The sequence below is a fragment of the Carettochelys insculpta genome, chromosome 2 (genome assembly GCF_033958435.1).
Source record: "Carettochelys insculpta isolate YL-2023 chromosome 2, ASM3395843v1, whole genome shotgun sequence".
NCBI lineage: Eukaryota > Metazoa > Chordata > Testudines > Carettochelyidae > Carettochelys > Carettochelys insculpta.
Window position 1 is genome coordinate 6,256,553 of NC_134138.1, and position 26,759 is coordinate 6,283,311.

The following is a 26,759-nucleotide window of genomic DNA, read 5'->3' on the forward strand; positions in this document are numbered from 1 at the left end:
ACAGTTTCCCAAAGATTCAAAGGGAGATTTCCTTAAAGGTGAAAGTACTGCTTTCAAATTTCAAGATGGTACAAGTTGTATTATTGGAGGATATAGATTACTAAGGCCTTTTAAGAAACTTTTTAACCACATCAAAAGTTAAAAAAAAAACAACAAAAAAAACAAAAAAGGCCAGATTTGCCCTCCGCAGGTGCATGGTATTCCGATATGGTGGAGAGGTGACCTTTGACTGAAAACAGTGAAAGACCTGCTCTGCTCTCTGAAGATACAATGCATAGTCTACTATACAATTAACGGGCGCTGTATCCTATATATGGTCCTATTTCATAAATGACAACCTACAATATTTTTCTTCTATTTATGGCTATAATATTTTCATATGGACCCCTTCCTTGACATTATCAGTAACATTTTGTACCTCTAATGAGCAAAGCTTTTCGAACAATCCTAGGCTCTGATTCCCCAGGCTATTAAATGGAGAGCTAAAGTTCTGGGTGGAGATTCAATTAACTCTCTGAACAGGTGAAATAAGCCTGGGCGCCGTTGGTGTCTACCCTATACTGATGCCTTCACAACACAACAGGGTTACGCCAGGGTAATTTTACCACTATCTCAATGAGGGTAAAAGGGGAAATGCAAAAATTAAACCTTGACCCCTACATATTAGTAACACATCTGAAACTGAGTACCTGCCTTTTCCCACTCTTGAGCAAAGTACTGACACTTCCTGTTCCTGCTGGGTGCAAACAGACCTATTACAGCATTCCCCACAACCCAAAGAGGTGTGTCATTACTTGGCCTTTCAAAAGATCACTTGTGCATCTGAGAGGTTAACCTGCTCAGATGACCTGCAACTCTATTTTACTATCCCAGTACATGAATTGCTCTTGGGTGAACATCTTGCTCTGCACACCAATCCCAAAGCTGCCTGGCTTCTATACACCATCACGGTGAACATGCCCATCTTGTTTGTTTAGACCGGGGTCAGCAACCAAAATAGAAGAAGAGCCATTTTTTTCAAATTTGGTAAAAACTCAAATTCAAGAACCACAACGCATGTGAATATGAGATGGTCCTTAATAAATAACGTCAAACCGTACTTTTTGTAGCCTCTAATTTAAAAATAGCACACACAATGATTTGTAATGTGATACATGTTTACTGTAAGATGTTCACAAACTTTTTACGTATTCTATTTCCTGACACTTTACATGTGTGTATTATACCACTATCTCCGGGACTTTCCCTCATGAACCCACTTTTAATTATGTAATTTTTACTTCACTTTTAATTTCAATCTTCTTTCTTAAAATGTGTGTTGCCCTTTGTAGAGGAAATGCTGCCAGCCTCCTTTTCCTTTTCAAATATCAAAAGTTATGAACAAGTAGCTCAAAACACAGAGGAGGGATAGCTTGGTGGTTTGAGCACTGACCTGCTAAACCCAGGGTTGTGAGCTCAGCCCTTGAGGGGGTCTTTTAGGGATCTGGGGCAAACAGACTTAAAAAAAAAACAAAAACAAAAAAAAAAAAAAAACCAGGCGTGGGGCGGGGAAATGGTGCTCAGCCTTGCCGAGAAGGCAGGGAACTAGACTCAATGACCTCCTGCGGTCCCTTCCAGCTCTATGAGATGTGTATCTCCACCTATATTACATATCTATATATACACACACACACACAGTATCATACCCCACAATACACTGAACTTATTAAAGAGGGAGCTAGCCAATGTTTCAAGACCATATATTGTCTGCTATTTACAGATTAGTCCACCACTGGGCTTCTTGGTGTTCACTGTTCATCAAAAATAATCAGGAGGGTGTTTGTTTTGCTTTGGAATTACAGTGTCGGGAGTCACAAAGAAGTCCATAAGGAGCCGCATGGCGCTTTGGTGCCATTGGTTGCAGCCCCCTGGTTTAGACAATGGAGCCATTACAACCATCTAGTCCACGGGTTCTCAATCTGGGGGTTGGGACTCCTAGGGGGGTCACAGGATTACTACAGAAGGGGTTGAGATCTGTCAACCTCAGTCCCAAACGCCACTTTGCTGCCAGCATTTACAATGGTATTAAATACATAAATGCTTTTAATTAATGAGGGGGAGTGTGTCCCCATACTCAGACGCTTGCTGTGTGTAAGGCGTTACCAGCACCAAAGTTTGAGAACCACCAGTCTCGTCCAACCTGCCGTATCACACAAGCCAAACACTTGTGGGATGTGCGCTAGACACTGGAAACGCTACCAAACATGACACAACGTTTAAAAACTCAAGATTTTTTTATCCTTCAGTTCTGCCACTTGCAAACCAATGAATTCCAGCTAACTGAACCTAGGTCTAAACTATTAGGTATCTAATAAGGTAACAATCTCACTATAAAATGATTAATCAGCTAATAAACGACAGAGCAGTTCCTCATGCATTCAGCTGGTTGCTGTTCCAAGGAACTGCGGGGGCTGGAGCACCACATGCCCTTTTATAACCCTGCTCTGGACTGTTCAAAGGGCACTGAAGGGAGAGATGAGGAAGGCAGGTGTTGTGAATGTTCTCGCTACCACTAGCTGAACCAGATTGAACTGATTGCAGCATCCCATTAGGGGGAATATGCCCCAACATTCAAAGGAGGACCCTGAAATTTACACAGCGATTTGCCTCACTATTATCCTGCAGCAGTGAGTACCACCGTTAACCACATGTGGTGCAGAAAAAGTATTTCCTTTTATATTTTTTTGATTTGGCTCCTTTTTAGAGCTCCTCCTTTCCCTGGGGGAATGGGAGGAAGAAAACAGAGCAGCTAAAGGAATCTGTGACACAGGTCTTATATTGTACTCTACTTGTAGGTCTCCTATACCCAGCATATATCATCCAAAATTTCTGATGCTTAGGCTTTTTCATAGCTTTGCTCCAGACTACTTCTACAGTATATGGGCTTTGCCCTCCAACAGGCAGAATGATAACCATGTTATCTTCTCAGTTCAAATACACATTTAATATTAGCTTGAGTGTTTTATTCTCTTCCAAACTGCTTACTCTGCTAACCAATATTCAAGCTTCCTCCTGTCCATCCAGCTGATTAAGAGGGAATAATAAAATCAAGATATCCTGAAAGAAACTACAAGCAGCCATGAACAGTAACCATGAGACTAAATCATTTCCAAACATGGATAAAGCCCTGGGGGCTAATAAACAGCTTCGTAGCTTACAGCTGTGTTTCAGCCATCCATTCCAGCTGTGGGAGCATACTGCCCCTGGAAGAATACATAACAAGTTACAGACACATGCTCCAGTACATCAGGGGATCCCCAAGTTGTAAAGTGACCACACATGTGAATTCTGTGTTTGGATAACACAAAGCCAAAGATAATAGGGCAATAAAGGGTCTCACCAGAAAAGGAAAGAGGACGTAAATGGGCTGATCTTCAACAACCCAGCTTCCACGACCGGCTGTGCTCCCTGTTTGTTATGATAACAGGTTTGTCTCTCATTGTTTCCTTGTATCCCCTCCCTGTTTGTACTACCCATCTGTTGTCTATAGTCTCGTGCTTTGACTGTGAGCCCTTTGGGGCAGGAGCTGTGTTTTCTATTGTGCCTGGGAAAACGGGGTCCTGTCCTCCAAGGGCCGCAGCAGTACCAACGGCAGGCGATGCCCGGTAGCAGCACTGTAAGCTTTCAGGGCTTCGCCTTTGGAGGGGTGTTATTCTCCAGCGTGAGGTGGCTATAACCCCTTTCTAGCCATCACCCTTTCCAGGGCGGGGTGTCTCCTATCACCTGGGCGGTGCTCCAGAGTCTTGTACCCAACAATCTCGAACGTGCCCAGGGAGAATGGCCAGGATTCGAGCAGCACAGACAAGGAGTGCCCACCCCTCTTCCCAGGCCACAGAGCTCCCCTCTGCCTGCGCCCCTCGGTGCCCTGCAAAGCAAGGGTTAAAAGGCAAAACCAGGAGAACACGGCTATGCAAGCCTGCCAGGGAAGGGGACACCCAGGCTGCAGCAGCCACCTTAAATATCTCCCTTAGCAATATTGGGATCAGTAGACTGGCTCAGACCCTTGCTCTGTCTAGCCCAGCAGCCAGTCTCTGGCCAGCGCCATACTCCTCAGAGGACAGCGTCAGACTCCTGCTGACAGTGGCAACTCAACAGCAGCTGGGGCTACTTTTCTTCCTTGGCTAGCCATGGTGTCGCCTTGGGCACTAGCTCCACATGGACCCTTGTGGGTTCTTGGGCTGGAAGGGACAGAGGAGTGTGTGCCCTTTCCTGCCTCTTGGCCCTACTTGAGTAGTTTATTTTAACCCTTACCAATCAGAGATGTGTCTCAGGTTCCCAGCCAGAGGGTTTACTTTTCTCTTCCAGAAACCTGTTAGCATCAATTCCCACTGCTCCGAGGCTGGGTTTTTGCCACTGCTGTGCAGGTGGCCCTCAAGGATGAGGGCTGAGAGGTCAGATGTCGTGTAATTGCTCCATATCTGACCTCTCAGTCCTGATCCTCAATGGGAACCTCCACAGCACCTTCCCAAGATGGCCCCGGGAGTCAAAATTCAGAACTTGGCTGGTTACTAAAAATCACGGACTGAACACAGAGACTGGATTTAGAACTTATTAAAATACAACAATCTGTAGCCCACTTAAACCCAGCCCCCAGCTCATTTTCTTCTTTTCTCTTACTGCTGGTGAGATGTGAATGGGCCATGCCACCTGGATCGGTTCCTTGAAATCTGTATTAATTGCTTAGGCTAAATAATCTGTTCTGCCTTGGAGCTACTGTATGAGCTTGAGAACCTGTCTCTCTCACCAGCAGAGGTCAGGCCGCTGAACAATAGCACCTCACCCGCTTTGTCTCTCTCAAATAAACTTGCCAGCTGGTTCCCCTTTATTCCTTGGCGCTTTTCTCGCAGGTCCCGTCCCTACATTTGACTAACTGGCGGTGGCTGAGGAAAGAATTCAGCCTCGTAGCTCTGACCAAGGGTTGGTGGAAACTTCTTCATGGGTTTCCTGTCTATCCCCTAGTAAATTTACCATTTTTTGGCTACTTAATCTTTTGGCACTCAAAAGCACAGGTCTGATATCAATGCACCACTGTTATGTGCATATATATAAGTGTCAGAGGAACTGGCTGCTTGAAAACCTGCCAGGACTAATTCATGACCGAAGCCTGGCTCCTAACACTCCCTGCAGCTCAATGGCTTGCATCCTATTGGGTGCCTCTAGGTTGGAGGCGGATGGAGGATCTTTGCTAATACCAGCTTTATAAAATAAAACTGGGTATGGTTAGGGCACAAGGCCCTGGGGTGGGGAAGGGAAGAGGCAGAGCTACAGTTAGACTATTACAGAGCTATAATAGTCCTGAGGTGTCAAACTCCCAAGGAAACACTCTCTGCCACTTCACCAGCTCTCGCGCACCAGATGCCCAGCTACGGCAGCATTGCCAAGAGGAAGCTTAGCACTGTAAGGAGGCAGCTATTTATCTGCTGAATCACAACGGCACAAAGCAATCTCATTATCCAAGTGGCAAAGGCTCCAGATGGAGCTCAGGGACAGGCTGTCAGAGATACTGGAGAGGGAGGATTTTGAGGCAGTTTTGGTAGCGTTTACCTTCGTCCTCTCTCCACGTGGGCTGGCAGCAGTGCGCATTTGCCCCATCTTTACTTGAGTTTCTGAATGCGATGATGACAATGGGATTGAATATGCCCCACACCAGCAGGCTCAATTCCCCCGCTGGGACCCACGACTAGCCAAGCTTTTCTTCTTTCATGTATTGGTATTTCTGTCCCCTTCAGAGATATGGTACAAAAAGAATGGGTTTTAAACAAGCAGCGAGTTATCCTTATTGCTTAACAAGGACTGAGGCTGTCCAGTTAAGCAGAGAAAGTTCAAGGTACAGCACTTCTGAACACAACACAAGCATAAACTATTGGACTGGCGGCTTCTTTGCTGCTCAGCCAACAGAGTAGGGTTGTGGGCAGCTTAGATTTTCCAGTTAGGGTCTTGACAAGGATAGACTGATGGGAGGAGCTCTCTGGATCATGAAGACATACCGTACTCATACAGTGCTGCTCTGTGAGCATCGAGCCCTTTAACTAGAACAGCGCTCACCCAGAACATTCATCTCCACTTGTTCTTTGCTTCCCCATTTCCTAGCAGAGTGTAAGGGCCAAGCTGAAGAACTGCATCTTAGAGGAAAGCTACCTATCACCTTGTCTTCTGTCTTTGCACTGCGGGGAGGATTTGCTGAATTAGCAGCAGCGCAGAAATGAAAGCGAGAGCGGTGCATGAGTGGTGGAGGGATAATGGCTCGTTAAGCACATCACGGCATATTTCGTGCATGATCCTTGCATTTTGGCTAGCAGGGCAGACAAAGAAATAGGGAGACAGAAGTGGCAGCTTGCCCTGCTCTCAGGCCAGCCCTGACTGGTCTGGTTATAAAGAGAGGAAAGAACTCTGTAAGCACATTAGGCTGCACAAGTTTCATTCAGTTTATTCCACTGGAATCCTGGCGCCATGATGCTGAACACCAACAGCACCTGAAAAGGCAGATTCAGCATCTTTCCATCACTTCCCACATATTAACCTGCCCTTTTCTCATTGGTGGTGCCCCCCAAGGCACTTCTTCCAAGTGACCACTCAAATGGATGTCTGCACAGGCCTGGAAATCGGTGTGATCACCTGAGGGATCCTGATCATTTGAATGGCAGATGCGCAGCGTGCAGGCTAGGAAAGGCAGGTTAGTTGGGCAGCTGGGTACCGGTGGCTGAAGACAAGCTATGATCTACATCTCTCTGTGCTAACAGAAATGTGACCACTGCTGAAAGATCCAGGAACTTAAGTCGTCCCACATGAGTTACAGACGAAATCAGCATGTGGTTCCTTTCTCCATCTTTCAAGGTCGATGTCTGCCTCTAGCTCATTAACAGACATCTGTATGTGAACAGTGAGGCAACTACACAGGCCTAGGTACATCTGTGGCTGGAACACTGGACTGGCCGTACACCACAGGTGAGCAGTCTGAGAGTGAGACTTCAGCAGCCACCTCTAGAACATGGCAGAAGGCTTCTCACAGACTTCTGGGCTTGGTATTTATTATTAGTGTGGCTACCTGGAAGTGGAGGCACTTGGAGCAATAGATTAGAGGCTTATCCAGCTTTACTGCAGAAACACAGTAGCTTTAGAGAATGGATATTATATTGGCCCTGGTCTCACCTATCAACCCTGGGTTAGCAGCCAGACTGTTTATAAGGTCACCATGAAAGCAAATGACAACTACTGAACTACAGAACCAGCGACAGTTTTTAAAGGTTCAGTATCTCAAACCACTGGGGCACAAATACTTCATATACCTGGAGCTACAACCCCAGGTGCCTGAGGGATAAACCCTTTGGTAAACGGTGTAAGATGAGAATCACATAAATGATTCTCCTTTAAAGTTCTTTATCTCGCACCTTGGTATGGCTAGAAACACTGACACCATCAGTATAGCTACTACTGGGGCAGTACAATATTCTGTGCACTAGTTCTGGACATGCTCTCACACAATCGTTTCACCTGTTCTGTATCCTGCATGGAAATACTATATTGTAACTTCCTGGAACACTTATCTGAGGAGATCCTTATGCTGACAATGGCAACTCAGCAATGGCCAGGGCTATTTTTCTTCGTTGGCTAGCCATGGTGTTGCCTTGGGCACTAGCTCCCCACGGACACTTAGGGGTTCTTGGACTGGAAGGGACAGAGGAGAGTGCGCTCTTTCCTGCATCTTCAGGATGCTTAAAGAGGACTGGAAGAGAGTTTGGAAAAACAAGGTCCCTTTGGGTCACTTTTACCTCACTAATGCACATGGCAGAAATAGGAAACCTTGTCCTTCTGGTTGCAGTGGAGGTCTCCTTGCAGGACTTGAGAGCTGGAGAAGGAGCCTTCCCAGCTCTGAATTGAATGGCAGGCTGTGGAAGCTTTAAACAAAACAATGTACATTAAAGACCTTGTTTAACTCAGACAAAACCCCCAAGAAAATCTGAATGAGCCAGAACACACACTGTGTCTCGCCCACAAAGGATCCTATCGGGAGACTGTGATGGGGTTCAGGGGTCCCCCTGCACGGCACCCCGTCTGCTGGCAGGAGAGACTCTCACTCAGCAGGTACAACAGCAGGTTTATTAGGCAACAGATGTCCAGTTTCTCACAGAAGCAACAGCATAGCAGCCAGAGACAGTCCTTCCAACCTGTCCTGGGGAGAAGACCCCGAGGGGTGCCCCTCTGGGGTGTAGCTTCCCCCTCCTCAGGCTGGCTGCCTTCCAGCTCTCCCTTTTCCTAGCCTCTAACTGCCACCCCCGATTCAAAACCCAGCTCAGCTCCTCCCTGCTCTTTGTTCAGGCAGAGGTGTCTCCTGCCAGTTGTAGCCGCAGGGTCATCCTTAGCCACTGGGAGCTGCTGCTTGCCTCAGACATCCAGCCTGACTCACACATGCACTCCCCCCACTCCATTACATCTCTCCCGCCTTCCAGACCGCACTGAGCGGGGTCACTTAGCCAGTGACCTGGGGAAGTTCGGGGCCCTCCCTGCGTGACAGGGCATTGGCTATGGTGTTGTTGTTCCCCTTGACGTGGACCACCTCCATGTCGTAGTCCTGCAGGAGCAGACTCCACTGCAGGAGCTTGGCGTTGGCCCCTTTCATGTGATGCAGCCAGGTCAGGGGTGAGTGATCGGTGTACACGGTGAAACGCCGTCCAAACAGGTACGGCTGCAGCTTCCCCAGTGCCCACACCATGGCCAGACATTCCTTCTCTATGGCCGTGTAGTTCTGCTCCCGGGGCAGCAGCTTCTTACTCAGGTACACGATGGGGTGTTTCTCCCCTTTGTCATTCACCTGCATTAGCACCGCCCCCAGCCCCACGTCTGAGGCATCGGTGAACACCAGGAAGGGCTTGTTGAAGTCTGGATTTGCCAGCACTGGGGCCCTGACCAGAGCCTCCTTCAGCGTGCAGAGGGCCTCTTGGCACTGCTCTGTCCAGACCACCTTGTCAGGCTTTCCCTTTTTACACAGCTCCGTGAGGGGGGCTGCGATGGAGCTAAAGTGGGGCACAAACCTCCGGTAGTACCCCGCCATCCCAATGAAGGCCTGGACCTGTTTCTTAGTCTGGGGTGTTGGCCAATCTCTGACAGCCTCCACTTTAGCTGGCTCTGGCTTTAAGCAGCCGCTGCCCACCTTGTGGCCCAGGTAGGTCACCTCAGCCATTCCCACCTTGCACTTCCCTGCCTTGATAGTCAGACCGGCCTTCTGGAGTCGGTCCAGCACCTGCTTGAGTTGGAACACATGGTCCTCCCACGTCTGGCTGAAGATGCAAATGTCGTCCATGTAAGCCAGGGCAAAGCTCTCCATCCCTTTCAGTAGCTGGTCCACCAGACGCTGAAAGGTAGCGGGTGCCCCCTTGAGGCCAAAGGGCAGGACCAGGAACTCGTAGAGCCCCACAGGAGTGATGAAAGCCGACTTCAGCCGGGCATCTTGGTCTAATGGCACTTGCCAGTACCCCTTGGTGAGGTCTATGGTGGTGAGGTAACGGGCTCCCCCCAGCTTGTCTAAAAGGTTATCAGCCCTGGGCATGGGGTAGGCGTCCGAGACAGTGATGGCGTTAAGCTTGCGATAGTCCACACAAAACCGAACAGACCCATCTTTTTTAGGGACTAACACCACAGGAGAGGCCCAGGGGCTGGACGAGGGTTGGATCACCCCCAGAGCCAGCATGTCTTCAACCTCCCGCTCTATGTCCTGAGCCGTCCTCCCTGTGGCTCTGAATGACACACACTTGATAGGGGCGTGGGTGCCTGTCTCTATTCGGTGGACAGCCAGGTCAGTGCGTCCGGGTCTGTCCGAGAACAGCTGTTGATGCGAATGCAGCACCTCCTTGATCTCCGTCTGCTGGGCAGGGGTCAGCTGGTCTGAGAGGGGAATAGACTCCAGCAAGGAGCCGGCTCCAGTCCTTGTGAGTAAATCCACCAAGAGTAAATCCACCAGGGTAAATCCCCTGCCCCTCCCAGTGTCTGCACACGGCCAGCACCAAGTTCTGTCTGTCCCAGTAAGGTTTCATCATGTTCACATGATAGACCCGGTGGCTGTGGGCCCAGTTCGACAGTTCCACCACATAATTCACGTCATTTAGCTGTTTGACGACCTTGAAGGGCCCATCCCAGGCCGCTTGCAGCTTGTTCCGCCGCACAGGTATAAGGACCATCACTTGATCCCCGGTGGCATAGGCTCGGGCCCTGGCGTTACAGTCATACCAGACCTTTTGCTTCCTTTGGGCCATGGAGAGGTTCTCCCTGGCCAGGCCCATGAGCTCGGTGAGTTTTTCCCGGAAGGTCAGTACATACTGTACCACTGACTCCCCTTCAGGAGAGGCCGTCCCCTCCCACTCTTCTCTGAGCAAGTCCAAGGGTCCCCGTACCCTCCTTCCGTACAGCAGCTCAAACGGGGAGAACCCCGTGGATTCCTGGGGCACCTCCCTGTATGCAAACAGCAGGTGGGGTAAGTACTTGTCCCAGTCATGGGGGTATTGATTCATGAAGGTTCTCAGCATCTGCTTCAGAGTCCCATTGAACCTCTCCACCAGCCCATTGGTCTGCGGGTGGTAGGCTGTGGCCCAGGTGTGCCGGACCCCACACCTGTCCCACAAGCTTTGCAGTAGGGCCGACATGAAGTTGGACCCCTGATCTGTGAGGACCTCCTTGGGGAACCCCACTCTGCTGAAAATGGACAGCAGTGCATCTGCCACGGTGTCAGCGTCGATAGAGGTCAAGGCCACTGCTTCTGGGTATCGCGTGGCAAAATCTACCACTACCAAAATATATTTCTTCCCCGAACGCGTTGCCTTGCTGAAGGGGCCCACTATGTCTATAGCCACTTTCTGGAAAGGCTCCTCTATGATGGGCAGTGGCCTCAAGGCAGCTTTCCCCTTGTCCCGGCTCTTCCCCACCCTCTGGCAGGGATCGCAGGACAGGCAATACAGACGGACAGCTGCAAAGATCCCTGGCCAGAAAAAGTTCTGTAACAACCTTCTCCTGGTGCGGTGGATCCCCTGGTGTCCTGCGAGCGGGACATCATGGGCTAGGTACAGCAGCCTGCGCCGGTACTTTTGGGGAACCACCAGTTGCCTCTGGACCTTCCATGGCTCCGCTTTGCGTCTGGGAGCCCATTCCCGGTACAGGAATCCCTTTTCCCACAGGAATCTCTCCCTGCAGCCCTCCCCCAGCTGTGGAGCTGGGCTGAGACTGGCCAGTTCCCTCAGCTTCTGCAAGGAGGGGTCTCTCTGCTGCTCTGCCTGGAATTCTTCCGCTCGGGCAGGAGCGGATGCTACTTCCCCATCCCTGCCTGACTCCAGCACCCCTGGCCTGTGAGATCTGGTTTTTGGGAGCCCCCTTTCTCTCAGGGTTGGCCCCTGTGGCTCCTGTGACTTTGGCTGGGCCTGTACCCCTGAATCTGGGGAGCGCACCCCTCGTTTTCTTTGGCTACGGGTCAGGACCAGGGCACGAGGGCGTTCACCTTGCCAGTTCTCCAGGTCATCCCCCATCAGTACATCCGCCGGCAAATGGCTGTGCACGCCCACTTCCTTGGGGCCTTCCTTCTTCCCCCATTTCAGGTGCACCCTCGCCACGGGCACCTTGAAAGGGGTCCCATCAATTCCTGTTATCGTCAGGTGGGAATCGGGTATCATGCAGCCCGGTGCCACCACCCCGGGTCGGGCCAGCGTCACATCAGCGCCTGTGTCCCAGAACCCCGTGACCTTTTTCCCGTCTACCTCGAGGTGTTTGAGACACTTGCTCCACAGAGGCATTGCCGCCCGCACTCTGTAAACTGGCCTCTGAGCATTTGGTCCCCCTGAGGAGCTGGTCTGTGGGGCGGACTCGGCCCAATCCGAGTGCCCATTGTCAGCACCACCCGCCTTGGCCACCAGCCCCTCTGGCTTCTGGGACCCCACCCAGTTGACTCCATGACCCCCTGGCCTGCTCAACCTGTCTGGGAGCCTGGGGCACTGGGCTGCTCTATGCCCCTTTCGCCCACAGCGATAACAGCCTGGGTCTTGTTGTGTCCCTCGGGCCGGCTGCTCTGTCCGGGCTCTGTTTGGCTCTCTGGGGGGTGGGTGGCTGGCCCGTCTTTCCTGGGCTTGCCCAAGAGGTGGTCCCCTCTGTCGTACAGTTAGGGACCGGTCTCTCTGAGATTCTCGGTTTGTCCGGGACTCCCTCTCTCTCCGAGACTCCCTCTCTTTGTGGGGCTCACTTTCAAACCTGGCCCGGCTGTTTGTGAAGTCATCTGCCAGTTTCCCTGCATCATGTGAGTCCCCTGGCTTCCGGTCCACAAGCCACACCCTCAGGTCAGGTGCGCACATCTCGTAGAATCGCTCCACGACCGCCAGCTCGATCAGGTCCTCTACGGTCTAGACTCCCATTCCGAACGCCCACTTCCGGTAGTATTGCTTCAGGCAGGCGGTTGTATCTACATGGGTTTCCTCTGGCCTCTTCTGCGCCTCCTGGAACTTCTTCTTGTACATCTCCGGAGTCAGCCCGAACTTATGCAGCAGGGCCTGTTTGAACCGTTCATAGTCCCCAGGCTGCAGCCCCACCAGCTGGCTGAGCACCGCTGCGCCCTTCTGGCCCAGCAAGGGGGTGAGGTGCCGGAGCCACTCATCTGGGGGAACCTCATGCAACTCACAGGCTCGCTCAAAGGCGGTAAGGAACTCGTCCATGTCCCCTGGGTCCTGACACTGGGCCAGCACACGCGTCTCCAAGTGACTGGCCACCCCGAGCCGTCTGGCCCTCTCCCCACTTACCGCAGCTGGGGCCTCTTGGCGTCTCGCCTCTGCCATGGTTCGCTCATGCTCCCGCTCTCGCTCTCTCTCCTCACGCTGTCTCTCTTGTAGCTGGCACTCGTGCTCACGCTCTCTTTCTCGTTCCTGGCGCTCGTGCTCACGCTCTCTTTCCCGTTCCTGGAGCTCACGCTCACGCTCTCTTTCCCGTTCCTGGTGCTCACGCTCTCTTTCCCGTTCCTGGTGCTCCAGTTCCTTTAATTTCACCTCAAGTTCCAGCCGTCGCAGCTCTGCAGCAGGGGACTCTGCCCGCGATGGACCACCACTAGCTGAGCGCGACCTGGCGGGCACCGCGTCTGTCTGACGGCGTCGAGCCCCTGCTCCTGTCGGAGAATCCGAAACGCTTCCCGAGGCTGACCGGCCACTTTCTGCCGGGACAGGCTCTGCCCCCCCGGATCGGTCATTCTCTTCCAGCTGTGCAATCAGCTGGGCCTTGGTCGCCTTCCCCATGGTCAGGCTCCTCTCTCTGCACAGCCCCGCTAGCTCTGCCTTCAGGAGTCGGGTATAATCCATCTCCCCGCTATCTCCCGGGGTATCCACTCACCAGCAGCAGCTGCAGGAATGGCTCTGTTCCCCCTCTGGCTCTTGTGAGACTCCTTCCTTCTCTGGTGCTCAGTCAGCCACTGCTGGGAGTTCATCCATGGGTGCAGTGCATCCCACTTCTGACACCAGTGTGATGGGGTTCAGGGGTCCCCCTGCACGGCACCCCGTCCGCTGGCAGGAGAGACTCTCACTCAGCAGGTACAACAGCAGGTTTATTAGGCAACAGATGTCCAGTTTCTCACAGAAGCAACAGTACAGCAGCCAGAGACAGTCCTTCCAACCTGTCCTGGGGAGAAGACCCCGAGGGGTGCCCCTCTGGGGTGTAGCTTCCCCCTCCTCAGGCTGGCTGCCTTCCAGCTCTCCCTTTTCCTAGCCTCTAACTGCCACCCCCGATTCAAAACCCAGCTCAGCTCCTCCCTGCTCTTTGTTCAGGCAGAGGTGTCACCTGCCAGTTGTAGCCCCAGGGTCATCCTTAGCCACTGGGAGCTGCTGCTTGCCTCAGACATCCAGCCTGACTCACACATGCACTCCCCCCACTCCATTACAGAGACTTTGGCCCAGATCCTCAGAGTATTTAAGCTCCTACTTGAGCCTTAGATGCCTAGAGCCCTCAATGGCTCAGGTCTCACCCAGGTGGCACTGTGATAATCCTACTGGTTCTCCAGCAATCCATGGAATCCACCAGGAAAGACAAGAGAGAGAAGACTTCAAGGGACAGATTGGCTGATGCCCACCTTTCTCCTCTGAGAACATCCAAAGCTGGATAAAAACCTGCCCACCTCATTTAAAGATCTACCTGAAAGCTGAACTCATTTGGAAGCTTCGCCACGTGCAGTGTTTAGGGGCCTCCACGACATCGAGTGAATGCTGAGCTCTTAGGAAGCTGTGCCATGTTTCCAGGCTAAACCAGCAGAAAACACCAGCTCTTGAAAACACCATTCAGGCTCTCATTATGGACCAAGAAGCAATAAAAAGAGCACACAGCTACAAGTCGTCTTCCTTGTAGATGTGACCTGCGAAGACACACTGTGATGGGCGGTGGAGGGCTCAAAGCCATGACTCATCATTTCTTTTCAGTCCCGTTGTGAGCCCAATGTGTTTGTTCATACAGCGTTTGCCTCGTCTCAAAAGAGAATGCCTTGCTGCTCTTCCTTCTTCAAATCGATGGCAATAGCCCAGCAGTCGGTTTCAAGCGGAGTGCTGCAAGGCTTGGTTCTGGGGCTGGTGTTGTTCAACATCTTTATTAATGACCTGGATGAGGGACTGGATTGCACCCTCAGCAAGTTTGCGGGTGACACAAAACTAGGGGGAGAGGTAGATACGTTGGAGGGTAGAGAGAGAATCCAGAGTGACCTGGATAAATTGGAGAACTGGAACAAAAGAAATCTGATGCTGTTTAACAAGGAGAAGTGTAGAGTCCTGCACCTGGGGCGGAAGAATCCCAAGCATTGTTATAGGCTGGGGATCGACTGGCTCAGCAGCAGTACGATGGAAAGAGACCTAGGGGTTATGGTGGGTGAAAGGCTGGATATGAGTAAACAGTGGGCCCTTATAGCCAAAAAGGCTAACGGCATACTAGGGTGCATTAGGAGGAGCATTTCAAGCAGATCTAGAGAAGTGGTGTCCCCCTCTATTTGGCACTGGTGAGGCCACATCTGGAATATTGTGTTCAGTTTTGGGCACCCCCGTGTAAAAAGGATGTGGATTTGCTGGAGCAGGTTCAGCGAAGGGCAACAAAAATGATGAAGGGTCTGGAGCACAAGACCTATGAGGAGAGGCTGAGGGATTTGGGCTTGTTTCGTTTACAGAAGAGAAGACTTAGGGGTGATTTAATAGCAGCCTTCAGCTTCCTGAAGGGGAGCTCTAAAAAGGAGGGTGAGAAACTGTTCTCAGTGGTGTCAGACAGAAGAACAAGGAGCAATGGTCTGAAGAGGGAGAGACATAGGTTGGATATTAGGAAAAACTACTTCACCAGGAGGGTGGTGAAGCACTGGAATGCGTTGCCTAGAGAGGTGGTGGATTCTCCATCCCTGGAGGTTTTTAAGTCCCAGCTTGATAAGGTCCTGGCTGGGATGACTTAGTGGGGGTTGATCCTGCTTGAAGCAGGGGGCTGGACTCAATGACCTCCTGAGGTCCCTTCCAGCCCTGTGATTCTGTGATTCTCAGCAAACCTATAACAGATCAATGTACGGACACAAAGGCAAAACACAGCAGTCCTGCTTCCAGCTCCAAAGATCAGCATCAACAATGAAGGGCAAAAGAAAGAGTTTTCAAAACAATGGGAAGAAATCTTTTAACAGTTCTAAAAACTGCCTGGAAATACACAGTGGCTAAAATTAAGCCCATATTTCCCAGTTACTTTTTCCCCACAAAATGAGAAATGGGGTTATTTTTCAGATTTTTCCCCAAGGACCAGATAATTTCAGAGGGATTCTTCCAAATGCACCCCCTCCCTTACCCTGCCATCAGTATGTGTATAACAACAACACTATACAGCCTAGATCCAGGCCAGTGCTTGCTCTAAGCTGAGTGTTCGGGCAGCTGTCCAGAAGAGATTCAAATGCTGCCCAGCTGATTAGCACAGCACCCACAGTGAGCAGTGTGTGTTTCTAATGATGGTGCACATCAGCACATGCCTTGGTGCACATAACATTTATTCTGCAAATGGATGGAAAAAATTAGAGGGAACCCTGGTCCAGGCCCTTCATGGTCTGAACACTGAACAGACAAAGAGTGAGGGAACATGCTTGCCTCAAAGAGCTTACAGAGAGGAAACTAGGGTTTCAGTTGTACAGATGGGAACCGAAGGCCAAAGAGATTATGTGATTTGCCCAGGGACACACAGGGAGTCTGTGGCAGAGCTGGGAATCGAACACAGATTTCCCACCTGCTTCTCATTCTATGAAAGATCTGTCTGTCTAGATAGATTTTCATGGGACACAATAACCACTTACTCTAACCGCCTGCTTAGGCTGACTCCTATCCACAAAACCCAAGTAAACCAGAACAAACTCCCCAAGCTTCACTCCCTCGCAGGAGCCTTGGAGTCAGTTTGAAAAACAGGCACGTCACATCCCCACGTCTCAGAACACACCAAGGAGATGGCTGGACGGAACTTGGAAGGTAGCACATCCAAAAATCAAAAAAAACAAAAAAGATTTATTTTCCCACATGTATCATCAGTGAGAGGAACTCAATACCCTGCGATGTCATTCTGGCCAAAATCTTGGTCAGATTCATGAAGTGACTAGATGTTCATTTACATGGCAAGGTTACCCAGAGTTACAGCTCATGCCAACTCAGCTTTTGCAGGCATATTCAACTTCTTGCTTTGGAGCGTTAGCCAATCTTTGACTATCAGGCATTAAAAGAAAGGCCAAAATGGGAGGGCAGGTTAAGCCCAAACCTACCTACTCCAGGGCTGCTTGACCACCCTCCAAAGCATCTAGTCTTGACCACTGTCACAGACAGAACACTGGACTACCTAGTCCACATGTCAGATCAAGTGTGGCAAACCCTACCAGGGCTTTGCTGGGCGGGGCAGGAAAGCCAGCTGAGAAATGCGCCCTGCCACCAGCCCCTTCTTTTTCCAAATGAGGGGTCTGTTAGCACCTCCAAAGGTCAAAGCTGCCATGATATTTCTGGGCAGAGAGACAGTTCAGGTAGACAGTCCCCAGTCTGTTTAGAACTTCATACAGTGTGTTGAAGGCCACCCCTTTGGATTCCCCTGGGCAGCAATACTCATAGAATCATAGAACAATAGAGCTGCAAGAGACCTAAGAAGCCATCGAGTCCAGCCCCCTGCCCAAGGCAGGACCAAACCTCATCAGATCAGCCCAGTCAGGGCTTTGTCGAGCCGAAACTTGAACACCTCCAGGGATGGAGACTCCTTGGCCGGCACAGACCATTCAGTCCCCCTGGGATGTTCTGTCGATATGAAGCTCCACATGATAATTTAAATTTCCAAAAGGTCGTCAGGGTGCAAATGTCAGGTCACAGCAAGAGCCTAATCTAGAGGTGCCAAGGGCCTGGATTGCTGCAGCCAGGTCCTGCATGTGAATGGACAGGCGCAACCTTCTCACCGCACGCAGCTGGAATCAGTGTTCTGATCACAACAGCTACCGGACCATTCGAGAGCCACCCAGGGCCCAGCCCAGGCCACACAGTACCAGATGATGAGAGCAGCCAGGTGGGGGTGAGGGCGCATACAGATCTCCGCTATTTCTAAGGGAAATACTACTTTGCACTTCCTTAGCACCTCCCAGGCTAGGGCCCCCAGTGTGTTTCAGAGCAGAATGGCAGACATGTCCTGATCCCCATGCTTCAGGCACAGAGAAAACAAAGGGACATGCCCAAGGTCCCACAGTGAGTTAATGACAGCGATGGAAATGGCATCTCCTTTGTACGTGTCTCTACCCCAGTCACTAGGCTAGGCTGCCTCTGAACATGCATTGTATAAGGCTGAATGAACAACCCTAACCCTATGCAAACCCTCTGCAGCCTGGGAGAAGGGACATGAAGTACAGCAAGTTTCAGGCAGTTCTCAAGAGGTCCTGCAGGCAGGAACAACGAAAGCTGTTGATGTCTCTGCCCAGCCCGCTCAGGAAGGGTCTGGAGGTCTCTTTTCTGTGCCTCGCAGCTCTTTCTTTGCAGACCATGAAGACGGGGCTCTGTGTGTGTGCACAATACACACGCTGACTAAACAACTGGGATTTCCTTTCCTACATGCTTTCTGACTTCTGACATGAAGACTCTTGTGCCCGGCCCACCAGTACAGTCTTTCACTACTGTGGTCCAGAGTGTCTCAGGAGAGGTTTCTTTGTGTCGGATCCTATACCCAGTGAGGCCAGCACTAACTTTTCCAACAGTTTCAGTGGGAGCAGAATCACCCCTTGGTCAGCTAAGAGCCTTCAGCTTTGCCTTCCTGGCAATGGAGAGCGCGGTGCAGGGTGGCTTCTCTCCACTCGTACAGAACAGAGAGGAGGTTGGAATTCCAAGGAAGCTGTGAAGGCCAGTGCCACAGCCTCCCTGCTAGCAGCTGCTAAGGACAGCCAGGGCTCCGTATTCCCACTTAAACCAGGCTTCACTATGCATGCAGCTTCTAGCTGAAGAACCCTTCCCTGTCCTGCCTTCCTTGCCACGATCTTACAGCAAATTGCCCTGCTGGCTTCAGAGTGGCTTCCCTTTACACTCAGCACAAAACTCATCAGCATCAGACAGGACACAGGTGGGGAGAATTAGACTGAAGTTCCCAGGGCCCTTTTTATGGGCGCGCAGGTCCCCTGCCTGGCAGGAGCGCAGGGCATGCCCACACGTCTCAGGCACAGGGCTATACTTCAGAGAGAGAGCCACGGCAAGCAGAGCGGAGCAGCTGCAGTCCGACAGCTGTGCACTCCCTTCAGTTAATCCTGCCGCAGAGTGACAGCGGGGCTGAGTATTTTGCAGGAAAGGAGAAGCAGTTAATAGAAACAGCTAATGAAACCAGAGGCCTTTATTAGCAGTACAGGAAGCAGGGCTGGGGATCATCCACAGCCACTGAGTGCCTGGGCTGGTAATTCCTGTGGCAGCAGCTACTTTTGCTCATGACTGAGGAGGAGGGGGTTGCTCCGCTGGGGCCTGGAGCAGGGTACAGCTGCTATATGCTCTGGGATCAAACCCTGGTACAGGACGCTCTCAGGAGAGAGCCTTGCCCTGTCTCTGAGGAATCCCCTGGCCTGACTCTGGGCATGACTGAAGCCTCTCTGGTCTGACTTTACCAAAGCCACGCGCCTTTCGCAGGAGAGCGACGCAGCAGCTCATTGTGCTCTGCTACTGCCCACTTGCACTGACAGGCCCAGCACAGGCTGTGTTAGCCCTGACTCGGGCAGGAATCAGGGTGGATGCCATGGGGCTACACCATCGCAGTGAGGCAATGAGTGTGGGGTAACACACCTTCTAGAGCACGCGCTATGCCAGGGAGCAACGTGATGCCCAGACACCGCAGTGATGGGCCTTAGATCAGACAGCCAAACCCTGTCCTGCTGCACACATTACCTGAGATGGATGCAGGTAGGGCTCTGGAGAAGCCAGGTTGGTCTGCACGGACACACTCTTCTCCAGCAGGATCTGAGGGAAGCCCAGCTTCTCAAAGGTATTCCTCTTCCAGTGCTTGCTCTCCTGCTGTGCCAGGGCCTCGTCTTCACTGAAGGCCCGCACCACGGGGCCAGGCATAGGTAAAGGCAGGGCTCCATCGCTCTCATAGCCTGAGCCGTCCTTCTGGGAATCCCAGCTGCTCCGCTGCTTCATGTGATAGTGAGCCTGCTGCGCCTCCCATGCCAGCCGGGCCTGGGCCAGGAAGGGCTCTGGAAAGCCCCGCACGGATTCCGCCTCGATGGATTTGTTCTCTGTGCGGTTCATCTGGGGCCTGTTAGTGCTGGGGGCAGGCTTCTCCTCTGCCATCGGCTGCTCGTTGAGAGCCTCCCGGTCCCCCGAGCCATCCGTTGAGCAGGCGTTGGGCTCGTGGGACAGGGAGGGCTTCCTGCTTTTCCTTTTCCTAGTGCTAGGCGAGTACCCTGTAGACGACATGGTGTCCTGCTGGCTGCACCACGACATGGAGTCTTCCCCCTGGGAGGCCTGGCTCACGGGCTGACCGTGTCGGAAGTCAGCCCCTTCCATGCTGCTGTAGTCCCCAGATTTGATCTCCAGGCGCTGGTCCCTCACCAGGCAGGGACTGTGCTGTAGCGAGTACGAGCCCCCGACAGGGTTGGGGGAGTATGTGTGTCGCAGGCCCGTTTTCAGCTTGGGGCTAGAACCGGACTGCTCCACGTAAACCAACTGTCGGACGTACTCCTTGCCTGCAGGGCTATACTCCAGGCTCATGAACCTCTCGGGGCATTTCTGTTTGGTCAGCACCAGCTGCTGGTAGGGAGAGTTGGCGCCCTGCTTGGGCGACTGCAAGAACGGGTGAGGTTTGCGGATGGGCGATTTCTGGGGGGAGCCTGCCTTGTAGTTCCCGCTGGCGTCATACTGCATGTCCACGGGGGGCTCGTCATAGATGGGGGCCTGGTACTCCACGGGGGGCTCCTCGTACAACGGCGGCTCATAGGCATAGCGAGGAGAAGAGGGCTGGGACTCGCTCGAGTGCTTCCGGTGCTGAGACTGGAGAGGGGAGCAGAATGAGTCTCCCCGCCCAAGCAGCGGGGAACAGCTGCCCATGTGCTCAGCCCTTTTTAGGAAGGGAGACTGCTTCCGCTCGGGGAAGAAGACGGAGTTGTCGGCGTCGGGGGCAAATGTCTGCAGGTTGGGGGACTGCTGGCCTCCCGACGGCCTCCGGGAGCGGGTCCCCGGCTGGTTGTCAGTGGTATAGCCATTGCCCTGGTGCATGAGGAAGCTCGGTTCCCGGTCCGTCACCTTGATCAGCATGCGCTCCTTGGTACCGGTGTTCCATCGCAGGGATGATGTCCTGTGCGAGGCAGAGAACACACAAGCTATGGTCAGAAAGGGAGAACAGGGAATGGTGTTTAAGATTACAGAGTATTTGCCCGAGGATTTGAATACCGTGGGTCACGTTTCCAAAAGTTACCCGTTTCCACCACCCTGCGGTACACACACTATGGGGAGCAGCTGGCATCCCTACCAGGCTCCCAGCAGAGAGTACACACTAGAGAACTTCCATATTTAGTTCTTCCCAAACACAAACCTCTGCCCAAGCTTCCTGAGTTAAGCAGTGCCCAGAATTTTCCCCTAGAGAAACTTTACTGCCTCCCTGCATCTAGTTCCTTCTGCCTCAGAGACTCTCAACCCTTTGTTCACCTGAGCTGCAGATGTTAGGAGCTGTGTGCTGTTAGAAGAGCTCTGAGATTTTGCGCAGTGATCTGAGCAAAGTTCTCATGGTACTTAAGTTTTAGTTGCTGGGGCATGCGCATGGCTGCTTCCCTCTACACATCTGGACACTTACTTTCTAGCTGAGCCCCAGAGTTAGTCAGGAACAGGGAGAAGACAGACATTCAGCTGCCTATGTCACATGAAGGACTTGATTCAGCAAGCAGCTTCTGAGCATCCCTAGCCTATCAGCTCCCATTCAAAACTAGCCTCCGGTGGCAGCGAGAAAGTCTTACAACTTTAAAGCCCACTGTTGGACCACATGCCTGGGATGAGGGAGTCCTGGATTCAATTTCCCACCCTGCAGGGAGGGGAAAGGATTTGAGGAGTGGCCTCCCCCCTCTCAGAGAGAGCTGAAACTGCTGGGCTATGGGATATGCTGAGAAGTGGGCTCCTTCAGTCTCTCCTGGGGAAACTGTTCCACTGTGCATCGATAATGGGACAGGCAGTGAGAGGAGAAAAGATTCTATGCTTCAGGTACCCAGCTGGGAGGGTGAGACCCCACCAGGACCACTCTCACTTCACTATTTACACACAGTGGAAGGGCTTCTGGTGGTGAGGCAGATACTATCACACAGCTCAGTGGCTACAGCACATTTCTGAGAAGTAGCAGACCCCTACTCAAAATTGCTCCCCACATCATAGAATCATAGAATACCAGGACTGGAAGGGACCTCGAGAGGCCATTGAGTCCAGCCCCCTAGGCCCCAATGGCAGGACCAAGTACTGTCTAAACCATCCCTGACAGACATTTATCTAACCTGTTCTTAAATATCTCCAGCGACGGAGATCCCACAACCTCCCCAGGCAATTTATTCCACTGTTTGGCCACCCTGACAGTTGAGAACTTTTTCCTAATATCCAACCTAAACCTCCCTTGCTGCAGTTTAAGCCCATTGCTTCTTGTTCTCTCCTCAGAGGCCAAGAAGAACAAGTTTTCTCCCTCCTCCTTATGACACCCTTTTAGATACCTCAAAACCACTATCGTGTCCCCCCTCAGTCTTCTCTTTTCCAAACTAAACAAGCCCAATTCTTTCAGCCTTTCTTCATAGGTCACATTCTCTAGACTTTTAATCATTCTTGTCGCTCTTTTCTGGACCCTCTCTAATTTCTCCACATCTTTCTTGAACTGCGGTGCCCAGAACTGGACACAATACTCCAGCTGAGGCCTAACCAGCGCAGAGTAGAGCAGAAGAATGACTTCTTGTGTCTTGTTCACAACACACCTGTTAATGCATCCCAGAATCACGTTTGCTTTTTTGGGAACCGCATCACGCTGTTGACTCATATTTAGCTTGTGGTCCACTATAACCCCTAGATCCCTTTCTGCCGTAGTCATTCCTAGACAGTCTCTCCCGCTTCTGTACGTGTGAAACTCATCGTTCCTTCCCAAGTGGAGCACTTTGCATTTGTCCTCATTAAACTTCATCCTGTTTTTTCCATGAGGAAGAGGAGGAAATAAACCTGGATCTTCTGCATTCCAGGCAAGTCTTTTAGCTACTAGTTTAAAAGCCCTCGCTGAGCAGCACCTCCAGCTGTGTTCACAAAACAAGGCAGGTAAGTGCTAGTGCCTGTGCCGTACCGTACTCAGCCCTTGCCTGCAGATAACCCCCCATCCCTCCTATCCATTAGCTGCTGCGAGGGCACCCAAAATATTAGGCCTGGGACAGCTCACCCCACCTCATCCTATGGACCTGAAGACCCCTGACTACAGCCTATATATGTGTAGCACACACTATGTTGACAGGAGAGCTTTTTTGAAACATTGCAAAACAGTTTCCCTGTAGCTTTATTCTCAGAGGCAGTAGAACTGTTTTGGCTGAAATTTAGAGTCCTAGAGCTGGAAGACGCCTCAGGAGGTCATCAAGTCCAGTCCCATCCCAAAGCAGAACCAGCCCTGATTAAATCATGCCAGCCAGGACTTTGTGGACTTTTACCAAAAAAAAAAACATTCAGCTTGAGGCAAACACACAGCATGGAAAATTTCATCCCAACCAATTAAACCACGGAAAAGTTAAGAGCAACCGAAAACAAGTTGTAATACAGGGGCATCTCAAGTAACCATAATAAGCAGTAAAACCAGCCCCACCTATAACTCTGAGGCAGCGGGTCTTACCCACGAAAGCTCATGACCTAATAATTTGTTAGTTTTTAAGGTGCTACAGGACCACTTGTTGCTTGTGAAGCTACAGCTAACACTGCTCCCCCCAGAGACTACCACCACCACCGAAAGCGACCTGTACATCTTTGTTTTCATTCACTGGATAAATTCCTACTTGCACTAACCAGCCAAGTGCTCTATTTCAGCGTTTCTTCAACTATGTTCTGTGAAACACAGGTGTTCTGCGAATAATTCGTAGGTGTGCCGCGAGCATCGGGCACTTTTTTGATACCATCCACTGATGGTCTATATTCTCCATTATGAAAACCAGATACAATGTTACTTCTTCATTCCTATGATACCTGATTAAATTGCTGTTCCATGGCCTCAAAAAGTTTAAGAAACACCGCTCTACATCAGTAACACATAGACCAGAACCCCTCCCCATTCACTACACAGCCCCACCGCCTTCCATCTTCTCAGCGGTGTTCCAGGTCAATTAAGTGAGATAAAGGGTTTTCACTCCTTCCACGAAATTTCCCTGAACATCGGAGAGCGCTCCTCAGGGCTGTGCCCAGCCAAAGGAAGTGAAAGCCTAAAGGAGAACTTTTGTTTTCATTTACTGAGGGAAGCCTTTAGCACCGGTCCTCAGTAGACACAGCAAAAGGTCCTCTTCTCTCTATGCCACCTTCCTATTTTTCACTGTAAAGTGAGTGCAGTAAATTTGGGGCAGCTCTTGAAGGATTTTCTTGCCACCTTAGCATTGTCAACTCATCATCATCATCATCATCAACCATGGGCTCGGCGCCTGTTGGTGTCCGATGCCTCCCTCATTATTTCCTTCCATCCTCCCCTGTCCAGTACAGAGCAGCTTCATTTCTGTAGACTAGCTCTGCACCAATCATCCACCCATTCTCTGTGGGGTCCACCTCTCCAATTTGAACTGTCCATTATGCCAAATACCAGGGTCTTGATTTTCCATTTCTTGTTCATTCTGCAAATATGTCCAAATAGTTGTAGCTTCCGTTTTATAACCTTCTGCAGCAGCTTCTCTTTTGGCTGTATCTGCCTATATAATTCCTTGTATTGCAAGTCTCATGACATTAGGCGCTTTTCATGAAGGAATCCAAGATCCTAAAGTTACGTGATTAACGAAAAACCTCAGCTAGCCCTTAAAACCAAGCACACTTCTAGCCACCCCTTAAAACCAAGCACACTTCTAGCCTCGTTTGAGGAGTAAACGTAACTTGGAATCATGAATCCTAAGAGTTCAAAATCCAGAAGACAAATGAAACAAACTCACTGTTTATTATTTATAAAAATCCCATGGTTTTTGAGCCAATTGTGATTTTGTAGCCTGATGAGTGATTTGAGTGTCTGAGCCCTAAGGCCAAAGGAGGGCTGGGTGCTAATGTTTGGCATGGATTGGTTGTTTTTCAGGAGGTAGGGTGGGCAAAACCATTTGTAGTCCTTTCTCCCCAGCCCCCCATTAAATGCTCAGGCAGCTCAGAGATGATGTTACAAACAGTTTCTTAACTGTTTTACACCCCAGAACCATAAGGTACCTGCTCCATAATGGAAAGGCACAGACACACATGAAAGTGATTTAAGCCCAACTGCCTTGTTTAACAGGCTGGCTGCCTGATATTTATGGATCCCAACAGACAACTCAAAACACAGAAAAACCCATTTATGGACACTTTTAAAGCCCTCTCTGCCCTGGAGAAATATGGCCTCTCTATTGGGCACTTCACGGAGGCATCAGCATTGCTACTTCAGCCACATTGTCCCATTTGGTTGCAAGGGTACAAGACCAGGAGTCAGTGAGAGTTTATTGCTTTCCTCCTGTCAACGTTGAGCTGTTCCTCTTCCTGGAATTACACCTTCACAAGAGTGCACGTCAGTAAAAACCTACATATTCACCATGTTAGGGCTTCTGGCATTATCATGGGATTTGTATCTCACTGACTTGGAATGGGGAAAGCCTAGGGCCAGGGTGAACCCAGCTGTCACAAGAGGTCAAAGCTAATTTTTACTTCTTGGAAATACTTAACTAATAGCACAACTGGAAATGGAGAGTCCAACCAGGACATCTGAGGGGAACCCTGCAGCTAAACACAACGCAGTGCATTCTCGTGGCATTATTTCTCAGCTCGGTATCGTGGCACAACTCTGGACAAGGAAGGGAGCAGTTGGTTATGTAAGTAACAGACAGCACGCTGCAAAGGAACCGGAACGGAAGGAATCCAGACTGGTCTCCGTTTAGTGGCTCGAGGTGACTCAGGCGAGGACAGACTAGCAAACAGATGGCACAGAACAGAGTGGTTCTCAGACACAGCACAGAACAAGAGAGGGGATACTAGCGCACGCCAGGTGGGGCCATTTCTGGGGCTGCCTTCTGGTTTTTTCCATTTCAAAAAATAACACCCACTGCACAGGCCATGCTTGGAACCCAGACTCCTTTGAAGTCACTAGATTTACTCCACATTTACGCAGAAGTAAGTGAGAGCGGAATTAGGTCTATCAGTGCAGGTGGGAAGATGTTAATTATTTAGTTCTGCTGATGCTACACTGCAGATCAAATGGAACCCACCAGGAAAACACAAAAGAGGAAGACCTCAGACAATGGGGACCAAATCTACCGAGACTGAAAGAAAACAACTGGCGTAGTCCTGGAGTCAACTGGAAGTTTTGTCCCGAGACGGAGTGAAGTGAAGGAGACTTGTAGATGACCCATGCTCCACTCAGAGTACAGGGGTTTAAGCCAAGTCAAGATGCTACCCTGCCTCACCTACACAGGACTCCGTTTGCAATTCTTTTACTGAAAGTTTTCCCATAGGTTACATCATGAGTGCCTGGGAATGGACTAGTAAACCTCTCGAGGTTCTTTCCAGGCTTACCTTTCTAAGATTCTATGCAATACTTCATTTCAACAAGGGAGCTAACTTATGGCCCTGGAAGAAAATACAGCGTATTGCCCCAAACCAGCATCACGTTGCTTTCGAGCGCCCCCTCCAGCATGCAGGAATAGCGCTGTTGATGGAATTGCAAACCAGACTTCAGACGCATCAAACGCTGCACAAGATAAACATCAACCCGCAGCGAACGCGCACACAGCTGAACCCAAAGCAAACGGGAGAGAAATGCGACGGCCCTGCAGATGCGATTCTGTGTATTGCTGCCACTAAACTCCCCCGATGTGCTTGCTGTCCTGCGAACAGGGCAGCTTTAGGAAGACAAACACTAAGAAGGGAATGAAAGAATAAATCACCTCCCTGCTGGTCAGCGGGCATGGCTCAAAGACACATCTTTGGTAAACAGTCACCCTCCTGCATTGGCCCTTTAACACGCCATCGGCGTACACACACTAATCACAGTGCTGCACTGGGCTGATGCTGATCACTCTGGCTGCTGTT

At 50.9% G+C, this 26,759-nt stretch overlaps 1 protein-coding gene across 6 annotated transcripts in view; it reads right to left on the reverse strand.

Moving 5' to 3' along the window:
- ARHGAP39 (Rho GTPase activating protein 39) overlaps positions 1 to 26,759 on the reverse strand; it is a 369,615-nt gene that overhangs the window by 103,141 nt on the left and 239,715 nt on the right. For all 6 annotated transcript variants that reach the window (XM_074986536.1, XM_074986535.1, XM_074986534.1 and 3 more), the window contains one exon: positions 19,416 to 20,823. In XM_074986536.1, coding sequence (XP_074842637.1) covers positions 19,416 to 20,823 — 1,408 coding nt within the window. The remainder of the gene's footprint in view (positions 1 to 19,415; positions 20,824 to 26,759) is intronic.